Below are 22,239 nucleotides of genomic sequence, written 5' to 3'. Positions count from 1 at the left end.
CGAGTCCTCTAGGGAAAATCCACTTATTTCTTCCTAAACTGTAATAGACTGCATGTCGCTTTATAACAGAAGGCATTTCTGTTGTGAAGCAGGTATTGGCATCTGTATTTGTGCGCGTTATCAGTGATTAGGTGGAAACGGCAGCATGTTGCATTGCAGGCAGCTCCGAGCGCTGGCTCAGAAGGGGTTGCGTTTCCCATAGATTAATGTGTTGGGTGAAGGTTTCTATCCAGAATTGTTTGCACGGAGTGGTGCATTATGAAGTACATGCAAATAACTTTAAGTTTTAGCTGTGGGGCTCTAACATCTGTTCAGCACTCTGAGCTAGAAAGAAGCACTTTGTTATCCGGCTATCAGTGGGTCTCTTGTGTGCTCGGGACTTGTCATTTCTCAATACATTGTAATAAAGGAAATCAATGTCACTTCTGTAAGGTACAAACTGAGCACATTTCCATTTTATTTCAGGCTAGTAACCCTTTTTGACTTTGTCGGGGCTGCAGAGCATTACTGTGTACGCTAAAATGCCCTTTCAACGGTTAAATGATAAATGCCTATAATACCACCCTTAAATATGAGCCATTAATCTCCAGGTAGTAAAGATGAATGCACGCTACTCACTGATTTTTCTTTTCTTCTTCTCCTTTCTCTCCTTTTTTCCAATGTCCTTTCCTTTTCAGATTGACCCTAAAGTTGCATTTCCAAGAAGAGCCCAGCCCAAGGTAAGTAGGAGGATCAATAATAGGATTTTCGGCACACAGAGAGTCATTGTTACCGGGCGGTTCATGTTTCAAGCAGGGAATTGGAGATGAAAGCTTATAAAGCTGGAGCGCATGGCGTCTTAAGGGTATCAGCATATGGCTGGGAAACTACAGGAGAGCTGTGGTGTCTAGGTTTAACTCTGTACTCACTAGGCCAAAATTTGGCGGCTTTATTAAGTTTACTTGACTTCATTTCTAGTTTTGTTTATCACTTTACAATTGCTTTTGAGATTTTCCGAACTTGCCATGATCTTATAAGTAGAAAAGAGTGGATGCTTTTGGTCTGTAATTTTACTTTTTTAAAAATTAAACATTCTTGAAAAAAAAATGCTCGGTGAAGTTTGTTTTATTTTTTTTCTTTCCTTTCTTTTACCTGTGAGATATTGTCATCTATTTCAGTGACTGTTTATTAATGACGGAATTGGCAGACAATGATGGTAGGAAAAAAAGGTAATCCAGAGCGGATAGGAACCTGGCATACGGTGACTTGTCCCAAGCCTTTCTTACACTTGTGTAGCCTGGTAGAAGTAGTCTTGGCCTCCTGTATTATTACGCACCGCTTCTTGCAGCAGTTCTAGTTGTTGGCATTGTAATCCGCTTTCTTGGCTAGTCTGGTCACTCTTGTCATATGGCGAGACCTTGACATGTTTTACATCTGACACTTCTACTTTCCATTGGAACGGACCGAGCCTTGAGTCTTAATGGCTCATAAAGCATTGCACCCTCGACAGTCCGGTCACCTTATTGGAAACGACAAAACAAATCCACATTTTATAACCTTTCATCTAACGTGGGATTTATTGTAGTTTCCCAATTTGACTTGCAGCATTTTCTAGAACTGTCCTCATGTTTGCTGTTAATGGGTCTAAACTGTGTGCCTTGCTTACACTTGTCTAAAGACTGTTCTGTAGTTTGCCAGCAATCGTTTTGCAGTGTGTGATAAATGTATGGCCGACAACATTCTGTGCACACAATTATTCTAATTTCTTGTTCAAGAATTCACAAACATGCTAAATCTGACGCTGAGTTCTGGTGCTGGACTGCATGACCTGAATTAGCAGAACCCCAAATTCTGGGAAAACCTAATGATGGCAACAGATTTTGTATCAGCATTTTATTTTTTGCCAGTTATCTTCTCCGTGACTCGATATCCTTCCCAATTTACTGATTGTACTTCTTACCGTCCCAATATATGATGCTCATCAGGACGAATTTAGTGCTAGTTCACACTTGTCTCGGCTGTGAAAATGTTCATACCCACAAATAAAATCTGAATTGAAAGTAAAACATTCCTACCATACACTTATTAAAATCAGACACCTTACACAGTCTTAACATATGCTGCTTGGCTCCTTACATTTCTGTCCACCTTAATTAATTATCTTTTTTCCACCAAGTATAATGCGGCATAAAAAGGTTATTTTTGTGTCCCATGAGCCTGAAATGCACAACCCCCTCAATATACCTTTTCACATACTGGATTTTCTCACAAGCACATATCTGCTCCCTTTCACCAGAGCTGATCAGATCCACAGATTAGCAATCCCGATAGTCAGCAAATTGTCTGATTTTTGGCTTTGCAGATGATTACATGTATGCCTGCTGATATTGTCGTTCCATTTATTAGGGCGTGTGCAGATGAGGTGTTTTTTTTTTTTTTTTTCTTGGGTCCGTATGCGATTTGACAAAATATTGGATTGCACTTGGACCAATGTTATCCCATGAGGCTATGCACATCTGATTTCTTTTCTTAGGACCAAGTTTGTCCGAGAAAACAATCACGGCACACGGAATTTGCATCCGATATATGCGATTTTTTTTTTTTTTTTTTTTTTTTTTTTTTCACAGAATGGAGAAGGAGATTTTTTTTTATTTTTTTTTATTTTTTTTTCCATATTCTTCACATTAGAGAAAATTGGATCGGAGTATGATTAGCATAGTTGGCCTGAGGAAAAAAAAAATGTCGCTGTGACTCTAGCCTTAGGGAAGCAAAAAGAGACATCTTTCCTAATTGTGCCATATCGTACGTATCTCCGCTTCTTTCTAAGTGGGGTGATAACCTGATAAAAAGTTCCTCTTTCACATATTTGGGGTGACGAAGACTGTGCAGGTGGTTAGATAAATGTAACGCTATGTTCACATCATGCAATTGTGCTTTTTTTTTTTTTTTTTTTTTTTGCAAATCTCATCTTGTGCTGCATTTCAGTTTTCCGTTTTTTTTTTTTTGCTCTTCTCTCTGGCAGCTTTCCCCTCGTACATATTCAATATACAGATGGAAGTAAAACTTTCATCCTGCTCACTCTCAGACTTCAAACGAGCGCTACACCCTGAATATTGCAGAGTTTTGTGCCTGCTGTCTAGCCCTTATGTTCCGGTCACGGCAGTCGTTTCAAGTCGTGACCTGTTATGTGTCTTTGGCAGTCAAAGCGTTTGAATGGATTTTGATATAAGATTATTATTTTTTTTAATGTGTAGGCTTCCTGTTTTGTTTGTATTTTGGGAATATCTTCACACTGTGAGCTACAGTCTTATTCTATTTGCATCTCGGTTAGGACTTTGAGTCTTGAAATAATCCTTCCTAGATCATCCTGTCTTTAAACACGAAAATTATAGCCGTCTCCTGAATCTGCAAGACCCTTGAAGGTGAATGACTTGTCACTCCTGCACGAGAGCGGTGACACGCAATAGAGGGTCTCCAAGACAAGCTGGTGTTAGGCCTGTCACTTTCATATTCATTTTCAAAAGGGATTTTCTGGAAATTGCCTAACGACAGACAATAAGATACCATACCCTACTGCCCTTTCCAGCCCCTTTGCTCCAGTTGTCCTCACCTGTAGTGACCGTACATAATGTAACCTCCTCAGCAGTGATGCCACTTGTATGGCAGTGATTGGCTGCAGCGGTCATGTCAACAATCAGGACTGGCCAGACCACCGCTTTGTTAGCTCTTTAATTAAAAAATGAGTTGTTTGTTTTGCTTATTTTCTTCTTTTAGGTAAGATTTCATAAAATCCTTGAAAGCTTCCTTTTTAGTGCAGTTTTCCTACCACATATTGCTATGGCGGACCATTAGTTCAAGGGAACCTGGCAGGATGAAAAGGAATCTTATCTGCAGGCAACTTCTCCTAGATCAGGAAGAGCTGATCAGATTCATACACATCTTTTGTTAGAAGTTTTATTAGGTCTTTAACAACATAAACACCATAAGCCCTTTAAAAAAACTTTCTCGTATGCAATCTAATGGTGAAAATTGGCATTTTTTTTTTTTGTATATAATACAAATGCCTGACCTCCGAGTCGGCCCTTTATTGTGTGAAATGCCTTCACACCAGCTTGGGAGACATGATTAGGGTACTTTTATAAGCAGTAATGGTGTAACGAAGAGCTGAACCATTGCTGCAAAAAACAGCATGTACCTGATTGTACGTATTCATGGAAAATGAATGTAAAAGTTGCTAATACAGAGTATAACACTGCGGTTTTCCGTATTGAATATAATGGAAAAAACCGTTGGCAATACTGCAGTAACGCATGACTGCAGCCCCTTTAGCACGTTTGTTAGCCAAATGCCAGGTTTAAATAGAGAGAACTATAATTGTAAGATTTTTAACTCTTCCATGTTTTGGACAGAAACACTACCGCGTGGAAGAAGCCTAAGAGAGGCTTCACACTCAGCGACGCTGCAGCGATACCGACAATGATGTCGATCGCTGCAGCGTCGCTGTTTGGTCGCTGGAGAGCTGTCACACACAGCTCTCCAGCGACCAACGATCCCGAGGTCCCCGGGTAACCAGGGTAAACATCGGGTTACTAAGCGCAGGGCCGTGCTTAGTAACCCGATGTTTACCCTGGTTACCAGCGTAAAAGTAAAAAAAACAAACAGTACATACTTGCCTACCGCTGTCTGTCCCTGGCGCTCTGCTTCTCTGGTCTAGCTGTGAGCACAGCGGCCGGAAAACAGAGCGGTGACGTCACCGCTCTGCTTTCCGGCTGACCGACGCTCACAGCCAGTACAGGAGGAGTGCAGAGAAGCAGAGCGCCGGGGACAGACAGCGGTAGGTAAGTATGTACTGTTTGTTTTTTTTACTTTTACGCTGGTAACCAGGGTAAACATCGGGTTACTAAGCGCGGCCCTGCGCTTAGTAACCCGATGTTTACCCTGGTTACCAGTGAAGACATGGCTGGATCGGTGTCACACACGCCGATCCAGCGATGTCTGCAGGGAGTCCAGTGACGAAATAAAGTTCTGGACTTTCCTTAGCGACCAAAGATCTCCCAGCAGGGGCCTGATCGTTGGTCACTGTCACACAGAACGATTTCCTTAACAATATCGTTTCTACGTCACAAAAAGCAACGATATCGTTGTGTGAAGGTACCTTTAGACACTGTCCACATGTATCGGACTTTCACTGAAATCTGAAGCATGTTTCTGTTTTCTTGCCAAATTTTTGCGTTGTGTAGACTTGGTATTGAAAAGATCTCCATATATTAAGTGGGGGTCTGGTGAGACCTCTATTTACCATACAGTGATTCCCTCCCTGCGGTATCGGGGGTAATTTATCGTTGTTAGAATTGACGTCCTCTTTTTATTTTTGTAACAAAACATTAGCTGCATGCACTGCGAATACCTGTCCTTTTTAGCATTGGGCTGACCTAGTGTCTCAGGATTGCAGTATGCCTCAGAGCCAGGAGAAGAACTGAATATTTATACGCAAAGATTGGTCAAATATGTGTTGTCGTATCTGTTTCCTTGTTTTTCAATCATTAGTCTTTCAAGTGTTTTTCAAACTCTATTAAAGAGTGTCAGCAGGTTTTTGCTGTTTTAATCTGACAGCAGCATAATATTGAGCAAGTGAGCCTGATTCCAGGGATGTGTCACTTACTAGACTGTGTTGTAGTTTCAGTACAATCAGTGTATCATCAGCAGGAGATTATCACTGCTGGACTAGGTCTCGTGTGCACAGCAGTCAGGCTAATCTGTGTAACCCCGCACCCACCACTGATTGTCAGCTAGATGACACTGTACGCAGGAAGCTGCCAATCAGGTGTGCGGGCGGGGATATATGCAGCCCAGCATTCATGGTGCTGCTGCATTTAACAGATAAAACAGCAGGGAATCTAGCAAAACTACACCAAGCAGTCCAGTAAGTGATACATCGTTGGAATTAGGCTCTGTTTCGCTCTATTATGCTGATCTCAGATTACATGACAAAAACCTGCTGACAGATTACCTTTAATGAAAATGGTCTTTGTATCATCCTAAAAATGGGAACGGAGCAGGCCTAATATTTCTTGCAGGTGAGTTTTCTCCGACTATAGGTCTAGGCAATCCTCTGTGAGCTAAATGTTTCTATGGAAAACCACATAAAAAAGCCATTATTAATATTACACTAAAATATGTACCACTGTTCTATACACGTACAAGAAAAATGTCCACATGGAAAATTGCCCACATATTATACAAGTGTTTTGTCTTCACAAATTTCTCACATGTGCATTTTTCTCCGCTGGTTGTTAACCATTTCTTGCATTAGAACGTGAATTACCGTCTTGAGGGGTCTACATGTGTGGAGAGGGGCGCTCAGGAACCGAGCTCTTTCCACATGTGGCTGATGCCAGTTATATTACATCGGAGCCAAAGTTAACTATTTACACACTGCTGCTAATCTCTGGCAGCGGCATTTACCGTAAATACATATGCGCCAGTGCTTGCGCTTACTGGCTCCCACCGGCCCCCTGCAATGCAATCACTGGGGACAGATGGGTTACTGTGACATCCGGGGGGTCTGCTGACCTCTCGGTACGCCTGTCAAGCTGTGGTCTGAGCGCTGTAGCAAACAGTCATTTTTACTCTATACTGCAGTACTACAGTATAGTATGTGATCACAGGTTACAGTCCCTTAAGTTTAAAATAAAATACAAAATTTCAAATTGCGGCTCATCCATATTGCATCTGTTTATTTTTTTTGCAGATACATTACCATGTATAACTATCTGGCCATGCACATTTATTTGATATTATTGAAGTGTAAAAACGAATGCCATACAGATGTAAAAAAAAAAAATGGATCTATGAATGGACTTATTTTTTTAAGCTCCCCTCTATTCCCAGCCTCAATTAGTTTACCATGTGGGTATTTGAATCCGCTTTTTAGCTGAAATAATTCTTGAACACCAGTTGCTTTTCATAGAACTCTATTATCTACCACAGTCCTTGATCAGTCCTCTTGACGCAAATAGCCATTTTTAATTTTTTTTTTTAATATTTTGATTTGGGATTCCATCGGGATATTAACTTTCCTTTCACAGATGAATAGCATAGCTGTTTAATGACAGGACACTTTTTATTTAATGATGTATACAATTATTTCTAGGCAATTAAGCCATCAGTGTTAATGGTCTTCCCAAACAAAATAGCAAATGTGGTATTGCATTTTAAATAATAAATACATTTTTCCTCTTGATGTAATCCTACATGTGTATATGGGTCATGATGCCGTGCTGGGACACAGTTTTTAGCACTTACATTGGTGCATGTGTGCCTTATACCGGGTTGGCACCTACTACCCCCAACTACTTTATTACAGATGGGCCTAATGATGCCTCTGCTCTCTGGAGAGGGCGATCTTACTTTTTTTTTTTGCAGTGCCATTTGCTTCTATATTGTGTGGTCATAAAATGATTAATTAGTGTCTTGTAAAATTTATGCGTTTGTATGCAGTCTTGTGCTAGAAAATTAGATTGCTAGCTTCATAGTGCAAATGACAGATGAGCATGAATTCTCTATGGTTTTGTATAGCATGTCTGAGCAGTATGAAGAATATTCTAGAACTCTGCACCAGTATGTTGGATAGCTCCATAACGCACATAACCTTGCCCATGGCTTATCTATACTGGTTCAGTCTTCATTTAGCTAGTTGCCCTCTATAACACTATAGCATGCAAATTTGAAATATATGAAACTGGAATTGCACTACTGCTCTACAAAATAGGGGAAAAACCAAAGATACTTGGCAGATAATTTGGCCATTTCATGTGTGCCCAGCAGCCCACGACAAGGCGATACTCTTTGCTGGGAACCTAACGTGATTCCTCTCCTGAGCTGATAGCTTACATTTATATGGGTAGGTAGGATCCTGTAGTGATTGAAACCTCCATAGGCTGATGGGTAGAGTGCTCAGTCTGACAGCCTATTTATACAAATACCAAAGACTGATCATCCCTTCCAAACAGAGACCAGGTGCGTGCTCTATTTGAGGTGGCTACTGAGTATGCATCTGTTCACACCTGGTCTCTGTTTGGAAGGGACAGGCCGGTCTTTGATATTTTAATTCAATCATCATTTAGAACTGTAAAGGCTCAATGTGTTTGACATTCCCACCATGGCCACCATGTAATAGAAAGACTATTAGAGCTTGCCGGACAAAATGTTCTTTAGCAATTGGATTTATGCAGGACAATATGTGGACAGAAATAAGTCATTGCCAGATCTTGCCTGCTTAAAGGGATTGTCTTAGGTACTGCACCAACGCACTGCTGCCCAAGCGTCTTGCTTCATGGGGTGGTGTAGAGTGCACAGGTTTGATGACCTGTTTAGACTTGTCCCGCTGCTGACCTGACGACCTGTGTATTCTCTGATGCTGCTGTTTCTAACAGCTTTGCATCTTCAGAGGAATCTGGCCAGCATTAAAGCAGCAGTTCTAAGCTCTATTGGAAAGAGCTTGTAAGCACTGCACGTGTTTGGCCACCCCTGCTACGTTGTAGCGGTGGCTGGTAATTTTAGGGAAGAGTAGTAAACCAATAAAATGAAAAAATCTGTCCATTCTCAGAGAAGAATTTTAAAAACGAGTAAATTGCAGTTACTTGTTTTTTACATTCACTTTCCAATTGTAACCGACATAAGCAAACCCTTTAACCGCTGCCCACAGTATCACACCCATGTACTGTACTCGATCATGAGTGGAGAGGACTCGAACATCCGGGGCAAGTGCTGAATTTTGCCATTGGTTAACCACTGAATCACCCCATTAAAATTAAATAAATTGAAAAAAAAAATGTATTTAATACTACATAACTGAACACTAAATGTTGGAACAAGAAAAAAATCAAACTGTCAGAATTGTTTTTTTTTTTTTTCTTTTTTTCTCTTGCCACCCCTCCATAAAAGAATGTAATAAAAGTTTTTCAAAATTCATATTTAACCCAAATCGGAAGCAATAAAACAATCAGCACATCACAATCACAAAAAATGATGTAAAATGTTTTAGGTCTCGGAAAATGGCGAAAATGTTCAAAATTTAAAACAAAACACAAAATAACATTATAGTATTGCATTATTATTATTATTATTATTATTATTATTATTATATATATATATATATTTTTTTTTTATAGAAATCACCCCCTCCCCCCCATTCCATCCTTTACATTCAATGTTAAAAACAAAAATTAGCTCTTATATGGCTAGGTTGACAAAAATATAAAGGAACTTTATTATGGCTCTTGGAAATAAGGGAGGAAAAAACTAACACACAACATGCTAAAACTTTCAAGGATTGGGCTTGTTGAACCCCAACAAGTGTGATCCTTCTTTTCTCCAGCCCCAGCTGCTGGGGTAGGTTGGGGGGTCACCATACAGATTAGATTTTTGGCTGATCTTAACTCGTTTGTCCCAGTGTTACATACGGTGTATGATTAGCTTTAATTGTAAGCTAAATGGGATCTGTGGTCCGGGATCCTTCTGCCCGAGCTAAGACCACTATTGATGAATAATCATACTGTCTTATTTCCTCCGTCTCTGGTGTCCAAGGTCTTCACCAGAGGACTGAAATTAACAGAGCGTGAACACTTTTTATTTATAGCTTTGTTTTTCTAGCAACCTTTTACCGTGGTGGTAACATCAGTTATAAAGGTGGAGAATACTTTTTAATCTGTGTAAGGGAACCATAATCTAGAGGCCGAGACCCTGATCGATCACTTACTGGGGTGCTTGCTATAGTTTGATAAAATGACAGGAGATTATAACTAGAGGACTAGTAAACTGCTGCCAGGTAGTCAAGCGTACTCATGTTCGGCTGCCCACAACATGCAGTTTTAGATGATGGCCCCTCTTATTTCTGTAAGGCTAATGGCATGCACCACTGTCAGATTCTACATTTCTTATTTCCTGGAGAAACTATGATGACCTGTCCCCACATCAGATCGGCACGGTCAGCAGAAGTTACCTCCTGATCGCCCGTTCCCTGGAGGGACATCATCTCGGATGCCTTCACTTCCCATAAGCACCTGAAGTTTTAACCTTTTACATGTTTTGAACTTTTCAAATGTTAAAAGTTGTCTTTAGCATAAGTTCTACCTTTACCTTCTTATAAAACTAGAACTGCGAACACTTTCTTGTAGTATTCTTGTAATTGTTAGTAGTCTATAGGGTGAGCGGGGAGTGTGTATTCGTAGATGTAGATCTACATAGAGAGATTCGTGAATTTAGGCTCTTTCATTGCTACTTTTTATTGCCTTTTGGTATTAGCTGCTTATCTTTGCAACGCCAAATTCTTCAAAATGGCAAATGCATTTAATTAATTGGATTCAAAATCAAAACTGCTCTTTATTTTTGTCCTTTAACAGTTTTTACTTCCTTTTTCTAGCTAAAAAAACACATTTTTTATTAAAGTCACACTGTGCCAAATTAAAAGCTCCGCCAGAAACCTTACACCAGGTAGGGCATACAGTGAGATGCACCAAAAAATTATGCATTTGCTAAATGTTACATGAATCATCTAAGGCCAGGTGCACACCACCGTATTTTCTGTCCAAGTCAGACCAATGTTGTTCAATGATGGCCACGCACATCTCCTTTTTAATTTTTCTCTGTCCGAGGGAAAAATTGGCAGTTTAGTTTGATTATCGGATCGCACTCTGCCATGCTAGTCAATGAGGGCTTTCAAATCCTGAGACTGCACTCAGATGCCATCTAAGTGAAGTTCGATTTCCTCACACAATGGAGAATATGGAGAAATTTTGTTCTCCAACTTCTCCTTGCCTGAGAGCATCGTATCACATTATGCTCACCCTCTGACAGCATTTTGATTGGAGTGTAATTTGTATAATCGATGGTAATCAGCGAATTTACTCGTTACTTGAGATTTCTCGAGCACACTCGGGGGTCCTCCGAGTATTTTTTAGTGCTCGGAGTTTGTTTTTCTTGCCGCAGCTGAATGATTTACAGCTATTAGCCAGCATAAGCACATGGGGGATTCACTAGCAACCAGGAAACCCCCACATGTACTTATTCTGGCTAACAGATGTAAATCATTCAGCTGCGGCAAGAAAAACTAAATGTCTGAGCACTAAAAAATACTCGGAGGACCCCCGAGCATGCTCGAGAAATCTCGAGTAACGAGTATATTCGCTCATCACTAAAAATCGACTAGATGATCTCAGATGAGAGAATCGATGACCGTGTGGCTCTAGCCTAAAAAAACTGGACAAGCAAAATTATCAAAGGTAAAAAAAACAAACAAAAAAGCAAAACCGTTTTGCACCACTTTTATAAGTTGTTTTAATAGAGAATTATGTGCAAATACTTAAGTCCCTACTGCAAATAACTCAAGTAAAATGAAGAATCTGCGGTGATGAATTGAGACCATAATGTTTTCATATAGATTAGTGAGGAATACGGCACCACACTAGCATCCATGCTGTAGGATATACATCTTGGTGACCTGAATTACCAAAACCATTTATACTATGCGTTTTTGTTTTTCATCACAAAAATGGTGGTACAAGTTCATGTGGGTTTCAGGCAAAAATCAAGGATGGTGGTAGCGGTTTTCCTGAGGCCGTCTTGTCTCTTCCTAAGCTCCAGCTAATAAATAGTCTGAGAGAAGAAAGATCATCATGGGTTATTCCACTGAAGGTAGTCCTGCCCACCACACCGCAAGAGTCGCATGATTGTGATGTCACGTTAGATTACAGAGCCAGGAACTAAGGGGGTATTTGACAGGACCTCACAGTTTGGCTGGATCTGAGCACACAGTATGGCTCTGAATACCTCAGAATTCATTCGGCTGCTTCTGTCCTGTGTCACATCATCAATAATCACTAGTGACCCAGTGCCACTGGCAGCCATGCATGCCCAAACCATCACACTGCCTCCGTCGTGTTTTACAGATGATGTGGTATGCTTTGGATCATGAGCTGTACCACGCCTTCACCATACTTTTCTCTTTCCATCATTCTGGTAGAGGTTGATCTTGGTTTCATCTGTCCAAAGAATGTTCTTCCAGAACTGTGCTGGCCTTTTTAGATGTTTTTTTTAGCAAAGTCCAGTCTAGCCTTTTTATTCTTGATGCTTGAGTGGCTTGCACCATGCAGTGAACCCTCTGTATTTATTTTCATGCAGTCTTCTCTTTATGGTAGATTTGGATATTGATACGCCGACCTCCTGGAGAGTGTTGTTCACTTGGTTGGCTGTTGTGAAGGAGTTTCTCTTTACCATGGAGATTATTCTACGATCATCCACCACTGTTGTCTTCCATGGGCGTCCAGGTCTTTTTTCATTGATGAGTTCACCAGTGCTTTCTTTCTCAGGATGTACCAAACTGTAGATTTTGCCACTCCTAATATTGTAGCAATTTCTTGGATGGGTTTTTCTGTTTTGGAGGTTAAGGATGGCTTGTTTCACCTGCATGGAGAGCTCCTTTGACCGCATGTTTACTTTGCAGCGAAACCTTCCAAATGCAAGCACCACACCTCAAATTAACTCCAGGGGTTGCCTGGTTGCTAGTGAATCCCCACATGTACTTCTGCTGGCTAACAGATGTAAATCATTCAGCTGCGGCAATAAAAACGAAATCTCCAAGCACTAAAAAATACTCTTGAGGACCCCCGAGCGTGGTCGGGAAATCTCGAGTAACGAGTATATTCGCTCATCACTAATCATGACCACTTTGAGATGTGACTGGCCTTCGCCAGTGATGTTTCATCAGTGTTGGTTTGCCATAACCAGAAGTGTCACCAAAACACAGAACAGGTGTCAATCTTTCAATTCCAGTTTTTCTCTGTATGGTCCACTCCTGACGTCTGAATGAGCCCTTACTGTGACCGGAGAAGACCTAATTTATAAACCGGTTTAGTTAACGGAGTGAACAAAATGGAAATCTGAGCCAAGAGGACACGAACTATAAGAAATACTGGTATATTTTTGGGCCAGTTGTCTTTAATGTTGGCTGCTGGCTTATTTGAGGTTAATAGGTCCGTACTATCCTAGAGCCACTTGCACATACTTTATATTAGAGAAGATTTGTATACATATTTTATAGGTTACATTTTCTGATGTGGCTGATGCCTGCGTGTCCCTGACATTGTGTGCTTTATAAATGTTCGCACTACATTTGTTGTTTTTGTGTTTTTTATTTTTGTTGCACCTGTAGAATGATTGCAAAACTTGCTCCATTATGTGAATTTCAGCTGTTTCTATTGTTTACCATGGAGGCATTTTAAGCCAAGTCCTGTTTGAAATTGGAGCTGAATATTGAATGTCTGAGTCTTGTGGTGGCCAAACTTTGATGCTCTACTAAGCATATTTGTAAAGTATTGTATGTATTGGTGAATAAAGCTACCGATCACTCACATGTCTTACAACCAATGCCTACATTTATATGAATACACGTACAGTAAATATAATGTGCTCCAGGACAAGCATATGCAGTAGAAAATAACGGTCCTAGGAGCGCTGGAAAAAGAGACCAAGACAAGGATTTTAGTGTTGAACCACAACGCGTTTCAACGGTTAAGCCATCTTCATCAGGTGGAAGTTTTTCTAAACTTCCACCTGATGAAGATGGTTTAACCGTTGAAACTCGTTGTGGTTCAACACTAAAATCCTTGTTTTGGTCTCGTTTCCAGCGCTCCTAGGACCGTTATTATTTTTGTACTGCATTTTGTATCCTAGAAGGTTAACGGCTGGAGCTGCGGCGGACTTTTTTGCCTTCAATATCAACTGTGATCTTCCCAGCGCTCCCTAGTGACCGCTTTCCTTTTCCTTGAATTTCCTGGACAAGCATATGTCACATTGATTTCACCATGTGTCCTGGGCTCTTAGCTTGCTACGTACTGCCAATTTCATGGTATGGCACAAAAAGGGGAAGAGTATAATTTTTTTTAAGTAGATTTCTGGCTAAGACAAATAATTGTCACCTTTTTATAGTCTCAATACACCATCACTAAGAATCAAAAATTTCCATTCTCACATGCTGTATGTCTGTTGTGGAACTTGCTACTTATCCATTTATTACCTATCCACTGGATAGATGTAAATGTTGGCTGGTACCCATGCAATCACTAGAACCAGGTTCTAAGCATGTACAGTGCTGCTTGATCCTGAGTCTGAGACTCGGAGACCTTGTTGGACTGTTGGGTCCCGTCTACACTAGATTGCGTGGCATTGTACTTCACTTGAGCTTCTCCTCATTCAGGGTGTAGAGGAAGATCAGGTGCACATTGCGATCTGCAATCTTTTGATGGCTTCTTCCCAGTGTTTGTGTGAATGATTGAACAACAGGGGATTCTGATTTGCCCCTGACTGAGCCATTCATTACATTGAGACTAACTAAGTTTGAATGGACAATTTTGTGCTCTTTTACAGCGCTGTCTCTGTTAAGACGGGCACAGGCAGACTAAAGTTGAACTCCGTTTCTCATATTTATATCAGAAATATTAAAAATATCAGCCTTCGAGTCATTAAAACTGGCTTATCAGTCTGGGAGTGGAGTAACATTTCAGGAATTTGATGGGTGGCTGTAGCCAAAGCTCCTCCCAAGATCTGCCCCCCCCCCTTTTTTTTTTTTTTTTTTTAAAGCTGCCCAAAACTGATGTGAAAACCCAAAAAATTTACTAAATTTTTATATAACTTCTTGTTGTGCAAATATTTTGCGACTTTACAAAGTTTTATGGCAGTTGTTAAGACTTTTATGTATCAGTTCCATTGTTTTCTGTAAAATGATTCAGGATAAGGTCTCTTGGACACAGAAGAGAGCCTTTACAGAATTCTGAATGCGGCCATACAGTGCTTCATCTGGTGCTGCATATAGACAACTATCACTGACTAGATCTGAGAGCCTTTACAGAACTCTGAATGCAGCCATACAGTGCTTCATCTGGTGCTGCATATAGACAACTATCACTAGATCTGAGAGCCTTTACAGAACTCTGAATGCAGCCGTACAATGCTTCATCTGGTGCTGCATATAGACAACTATCACTAGATCTGAGAGCCTTTACAGAACTCTGAATGCGGCCATACAGTGCTTCATCTGGTGCTGCATATAGAGAACTATCACTGACTAGATCTGAGAGCCTTTACAGAACTCTGAATGCAGCCGTACAATGCTTCATCTGGTGCTGCATATAGACAACTATCACTAGATCTGAGAGCCTTTACAGAACTCTGAATGCGGCCATACAGTGCTTCATCTGGTGCTGCATATAGAGAACTATCACTGACTAGATCTGAGAGCCTTTACAGAACTCTGAATGCAGCCGTACAATGCTTCATCTGGTGCTGCATATAGACAACTATCACTAGATCTGAGAGCCTTTACAGAACTCTGAATGCGGCCATACAGTGCTTCATCTGGTGCTGCATATAGAGAACTATCACTGACTAGATCTGAGAGCCTTTACAGAACTCTGAATGCAGCCGTACAGTGCTTCATCTGGTGCTGCATATAGAGAACTATCACTGACTTGATCTGAGAGCCTTTACAGAATTCTGAATGCAGCCGTACAGTGCTTCATCTGGTGCTGCATATAGACAACTATCACTGACTAGATCTGAGAGCCTTTACAGAACTCTGAATGCAAACGTACAGTGCTACATCTGGTGCTGAATATGGAGAACTATCACTGACTAGATCTGAGAGCCTTTACAGAATTCTGAATGCAGCCATACAATGCTTCATCTGGTGCTGAATATTGATAACTATCACTGACTAGATCTAAGAGCCTTTACAGAATTCTGAATGCGGCTGTACAGTGCTTCATCTGGTGCTGAATATTGAGAACTGTCACTGACTAGATCTGAGAGCCTTTACAGAACTCTGAATGCAGCCATACAGTGCTTCATCTGGTGCTGCATATAGACAACTATCACTGACTAGATCTGAGAGCCTTTACAGAATTCTGAATGCGGCTATACAGTGCTTCATCTGGTGCTGCATATAGACAACTATCACTGACTAGATCTGAGAGCCTTTACAGAATTCTGAATGCAGCCGTACAGTGCTTCATCTGGTGCTGAATATGGAGAACTATCACTGACTAGATCTGAGAGCCTTTACAGAATTCTGAATGCAGCCATACAGTGCTTCATCTGGTGCTGAATATTGATAACTATCACTGACTAGATCTAAGAGCCTTTACAGAATTCTGAATGCGGCTGTACAGTGCTTCATCTGGTGCTGAATATTGAGAACTATCACTAACTAAATCTGAGAGCCTTTACAGAACTCTGAATGCGTCTGTACAATGCTTCATCTGGTGCTGAATATTGAGAACTGTCACTGACTAGATCTGAGAGCCTTTACAGAACTCTGAATGCAGCCGTACAGTGCTTCATCTGGTGCTGCATATAGAGAACTATCACTGACTAGATCTGAGAGCCTTTACAGAATTCTGAATGCAGCTGTACAGTGCTTCATCTGGTGCTGCATATAGAGAACTATCACTGACTAGATCTATTTGAGCATGATATGTTTCCATGTGAAATTCCTATGGAATCCATAGAAAAAATGGTCTATATGCCACATAATTAAATTGACTTGCCCCTGTATGGTTGCACTATCATAGTACAGCTCTTCTTTATATGAAGCTAAGGTCTTGTGAATAAGCTCTAACTTGCATTTCAGAAATTTAAGACTGCTCGCACATGTTCTTATGATCCAGGCGATCACACCTGGAAGACTGTTGTCATTGTCTGAAACTGCTCACTAGAGCCAGATATCAAGCATGGATTGACACCATCAATGCTACATGGTGCTATGACCATGATGTATGTCGCCTGGCCAAAGATCGCCCTTTGTGTTGATGATATATCACCAAAGATGTGCACCCCAGAGACTGAATCTTTTCTCACAAAACCAGTATTTGTTTTTCCACCTCAATGCTGTCCACAAATATAATATCATAATCAGCGTAACAAATCTGCTTTTTTACCTTGCTGTTGATATTTTAGTTATATACAATCCATGATGGGTAAATTCCTAGTTTCATTATCATTTTTAATGTTTTGGATTTTTTCTTGGATGCTGTACATAAAATCTTGCTACAAGTTATATTTCTTGTTGTGGCAGCTTGTCATTGTGTTCATTACACAAACTATCCATCTTCATAAAACATATCATTATGTATTACTTTCATTCTATGCTTTGGGTGTAAAATATGGCCTCTGACTGTGCAACTACATGAGGTAGTATAAAGGAAAATTAACGGCTGTAACGAATGTCTAAAATTAGCACTGTCACAATATTCCTTAATGCATCTCATAAATAAAAACCTGTTTTGACCTGTTTTTAATTAGCTGCTAAATCCTGCTGAATTAAGGATTGTGAATTCAGCGATTTCACTTATCCCGGCTGAGCAGTAAACGTTCACTGGTTAAGTAAAGTACAGTTACAGTTTATTAACTAGTTATGTTTAGGCCTATAGAAATCACCGCATGACACCTTCACTCCCGGTAGACAGGCCTTTTAAAGTTCTGATACATCTCATGCCCATCCAGGGTTGGTTATATTGCAGATTAATCTAGATGTCCTCAGTGGTGCCGCTTGTGTTTTGAGCAAACTGCATTTTCATGGTTTTGATGAGATTCAATCATTGAGTAATAACTCTTTTGTATTACCCCCGGGATGAATGAGTAACCAGTGTGATTTCATGAACAGTGAACCCGCGTAATGAGTAAGGAAGAAGTCTGGACAAATGATCATGTCGTCTTGTATAGTTAAGGGCGGAAAAACACATGTCTCTATCAAGTCTAACCTATAGTAATGTGGTAATGCGCTATTGATACAGAGCATTACCCCCACCCCAAATGAGGCAGATGCCAGTTGCTCCATTTTTGGGGTGAACATTTGTTCCTGACTTCAAATATGGTAATCAAAACTTAAAAGGGTTGTCTCACCATACTAAATTGTTAAATGTCAAAGTGCTTTTACATATAAGGAACTTGGCATTTTCATCTCTTCTACTATGAAGAATGAAGGGATATTTGTATAATTAACTGCTTATTGTCTAAGAGGTGGCTGCTTTCCTAGCAAAAAGCATACGCTTTCAAGCTCTATGATATACAGCTAGCATCCGCTGCTCTGAAGCTGTTTGGGTGGTTGGATTTGGCCATCTGCGGTGCCCCTGGGCTCTTCAGCCCTTGTTAGGAGCACCTAAGATCACAGTTTGGGCCACCTGTTCATCCACATTGCTGGCCTGAACTGTCTATCTTCTGGAGCTCATCAACCCCCTGCAAGCCTGGGGAGCAGTGTGCTCCTGAAGATAACCTGAGACGGCCCCTTTAATCCTTGGATCGTCACGCCAACTCCAATAATCTAGTGCACATAGATAACTTATGACTTTAGGAAAGACTTAAAGGTTCTTCTTAATTTTATGATTGTTTATCCATTAAACATTGTCAGAAAGTTCCAAAGTCTTTCTGCTCTTACAAGTAAAGAATCCTTGTCTGTGATGATGCTTAAACCTTCCTTATTCTAGAAATAGAAGATGCCCCCGTGTCGTTGTTGCATGTCTGTGTAAATAAATTAGTAGTAAGATCTCTGTACAGTCCTTTTTTATATTTGTTGTTCGAGTGTCTGTAGTTGTTGGTGTTTTTTCTTTCGTTTTTTTTTTCTTTTTTTTCTTTTTTTTTCAAAACAGCTTAACTCCAGCATTGATCCGTCCTGGTACTGTAATCCTTCTATTTCTGCATTTCCTTTATTACCTTGATCAGTCGCCTCTATACCCATTGTAGTTTAGTTATGCCCTTCTTTTCTGTGTACTCTGAAAAGCATCAGTATTTTAGAGTAAAACATACTTTGGTCCCAGGAGAGACCTGATTAAGGAGAGCCCTGACTAGTCCAGTGTGGTCCCATGCTGGCTTTTTTTCCTGCTCTGCGTCAGTTGATTGACAAATCACTGCCTATTCACATACATGGAAGAGATCTGTCAATCAACTGTAGCGACACAGCGAAGAGCTGGCTTGGGACGGCATTGGACAAGTCCTATTTCTCACTATAGTCCCTGTGCAGCTTCTGAAAGTGTTAACCCTGAAACACTGTAGTATTTCAGAGTAAAACCTGCACGGCTGCAGTGACAAAGCCCGGCGCTGACTCTTGTTCGGGCAGCATGAATCTGAGACTTCCTCTAAAGAACTATATGTATAATGACCGTGTGGTAAAATTTATAATAAGTTTCTTTGCTGAAAGTTTAAACAGCAGTGCCAAATGCCCTTGTCATTGTTTTGACCGCTGCAGCTAGTCACAGGTTAATCATGCCGAGACAGCTAGTCTTCACAATTAAAGGGAATCTGTCACATGAGAAACGCTATTAACCTGCAGATATGGCTATATTAAACTGCAGTGACTGACAGCCAGGTCTAATGATGAGCAAGCTGACAGTCTGTGCTGGGGTTGCGGTTACAGCCGCTGCTCCCTATACACAGAACTGTAACTGAACCTGCGCCAGTGCCTCCCTCATGACTGATACCCAAACACTGCCGGGAGTAATAATGTTCATTTACTTCCGGCAGCACGGCTCTAAAGTGCCAGCGCCAGGCAGGTTCAGAACGCTATTAGCCTGTCGATTAATCTCATATCTGCAGTTAATAATGTTTTTTATATGACAGGTTCTCTTTAATTTAAATGATGGCATATAAGGGTATGTTTCCACGTGCCAGGTTACATCAGGATTTGCTGCGGATTGGATGCTGCGTACAGCCGCAGCGACCAGATGTTACAGCATAGTGGAGGGTATTTTATGAAATCCTGCATCTGGCGGCCCTGCGTATCCAGACATGTGGCACGTCTTTATAGACCGCCGCATGTCTATTTATTTATCTTGTGGAGACGCTCTGTCTCCGCAAGATAAGTACCACAGTCCATGAATACGATGTGGTGATTCCACTTGTGCTCAATGAACACATTCGGAATCACCGCGAGTACAACAGGGGGCGGCGCTTTGGGTGGAGCGGGGTATCCACTGCATCCAAAACTCTGGGTTTCCTGAATGTACAAGCTGCAGGGCAAATGAGTGACTGTTGGAAGTCATGACTGGGTGGTTTTCTAGAGATCAGATGGTCTTTGAGTCTTTTAGGTAACGATTTACTGATCACTGGTTGGTATATGTAAATTTTTTTGCCAGACTCATGGGAATGCTTTTTATGTAGGAACAATTGGCTATCCAATTTTCATGATTAGTGGTCAACCCAGCTGTTATCGTTGTGAGAACCAGCAGAATTGTGTACTTTTGGGATCTGGTGCAGTGTTTTTTGGAATGTATCCAAACTAACTAGTAATCAGAAAATATTCTGGTTCCCTTTCCATAAGGTGCCACTCCCACTTGCCAAACAGAATTGTATAACCTGAAACATAACTAGGCGTTAATAACTTTGCCATTGTGATCGGCTGACCTGTCACATGTTGGCGAACCCACAAACATAAATAAAATGAACAGGTATACCTCATTTCAGGATTTTTTTTTTTTTAATTCAATGGGAATTTTAATTGAAACTGAATAACAATAAAAGCTTCCTGAAATTAGGTATTCCTGTTTAATTTTCTTTGTCTTGTTACACGGCTCATCTGTGCCTACAGAGTTTTTTTTTTTTTTGCGACATGTTAAGGCTCTGTACATAATCCTTTATAGTGGGGCTGTAAACTGTTGTTCATTCCCAGAAACCGTAAGAAACGTTATTCTATTTTCCCCAGCAATCACAACATGGTGAGGCATAAAAATAGCATTGTGTCGGAAGTTTCCAGTTTTTCTTTGGAACTTCTGATGAAATTTCATCCGGGCTGTGATGTTTTGGTAACATGGCTTAGGTACCGTAATTTGGGGGTGCATATACTCATTGATAACATCTGGACCGGTTTTGCATTATTTTTTGATAGCTACGACCATCTTGATATTCTGTTATTTCTGCTAGGATGCTGGCGTGTGTCTCATGATGTACACAAACAAGCAGAACATCGCTGCCTTATCACACTGGATGCTAGCGCAGGGGTTAATGACAGATGACTTGCTATATTTAGCAGGGTTTCTGAGCCCCTTGCTGCTCATGGCAGAGCTGCTCTTTCTGTACCTCGTCAGTGCTCGCAGTAACGTCACTCTCCGGCATGTCGGCCTGGCATCTTTGTTTATGTGAACACATCTCGCTCGTTTCCATACTCTGGTGCTTGCTAGTGAAGCCTTTCTGGTTTTAATTTAATCTATCTTTACGAATGGGTGAAGTCATGCAGTATTAAGATCTGACAATGTAGGCAGGTTTTTTTCATTTTAGTACTAAAAAAAACAAAAAATGGTATAGAAGAGTAAAATCATCGGTACCTGGTTGTCAGAAGGGAGTGTGATTATATACCAGATACCAGTGTGTATATGCTTTGCGCAAAGCTGGCCTATTTATTAAAACCGTCTTTGCTGTATTTAGTACATTGGACGAATGGATGTTGCCACCACAATCATGCTGCTTAAGGGGAATCAGTTGGCAGGTTTTAACTACCTCATCTGAGAGCAGCCTGATGTAGGCAAAGAGAAGCTGAAGCCAGCAATGTATCACTTAGACAACTGGGTGTTGCCGTTCTCACACAATCAGAGCTTTTCGATTAAGCATTAAGCATGAAGCAGAGCTGAGAAAGCTAACCCCGCCCACACCAGGCCTCTGTACAAAGTCCATAGACGGTGAGCTGCCTATAAAAGGAAGGGGCGTGTCAGACCAGAGCTCACAGGACCCCAGCAAGTCACAGCGATGATAAGCTACTGGTGCTAAAACAATCATTGTAAGCTAACAAAACCTTGGAGCTTAATAAGAGAAGCATTACTGAAATCTGTGTTTTAATCCCTGCAGCATGCTGTCTTCAGCTTACATAGAAATAAAACCTGCTGACAGATTCCCTTTAAAGGACAGTTATAATGTTTTGTTACAACCCAGTGCTGTCTGAAATAGCAGATACTTAAAGGGCCACTGTCACCCCCCCTCCAGCCGTTATAAACTAAAAGAGCCACCTTGTGCAGCAGTAATGCTGCATTCTAACAAGGTGGCTCTTTTTTAGTTTTGTGTTCATGTATTACTAAAATAAAGCGCTTTGAAACTTTTCAAAAATACCTATCTTTGTCCATGGAGGTGGGTCTGAAGCCTCCTCTGTGAAGCGCCCAACTGCCATCACTCATCTCTTCCGGGGCGATGGTCGCCGCCCCCGGCGCGCTGTTCTTCTTAAATCCGGCG

The 22,239-nt window shown here is 40.9% G+C and overlaps 1 protein-coding gene across 7 annotated transcripts in view; it reads left to right on the top strand.

The window, feature by feature from the left end:
• MSI2 (musashi RNA binding protein 2) overlaps positions 1-22,239 on the top strand; it is a 973,036-nt gene that overhangs the window by 3,424 nt on the left and 947,373 nt on the right. For all 7 annotated transcript variants that reach the window (XM_069757787.1, XM_069757784.1, XM_069757786.1 and 4 more), the window contains exon 5: positions 678-719. In XM_069757787.1, coding sequence (XP_069613888.1) covers positions 678-719 — 42 coding nt within the window. The remainder of the gene's footprint in view (positions 1-677; positions 720-22,239) is intronic.

This window comes from Ranitomeya imitator, chromosome 3 (assembly GCF_032444005.1).
Source record: "Ranitomeya imitator isolate aRanImi1 chromosome 3, aRanImi1.pri, whole genome shotgun sequence".
NCBI lineage: Eukaryota > Metazoa > Chordata > Amphibia > Anura > Dendrobatidae > Ranitomeya > Ranitomeya imitator.
This window is presented reverse-complemented; position numbering and strand designations above follow the sequence as displayed.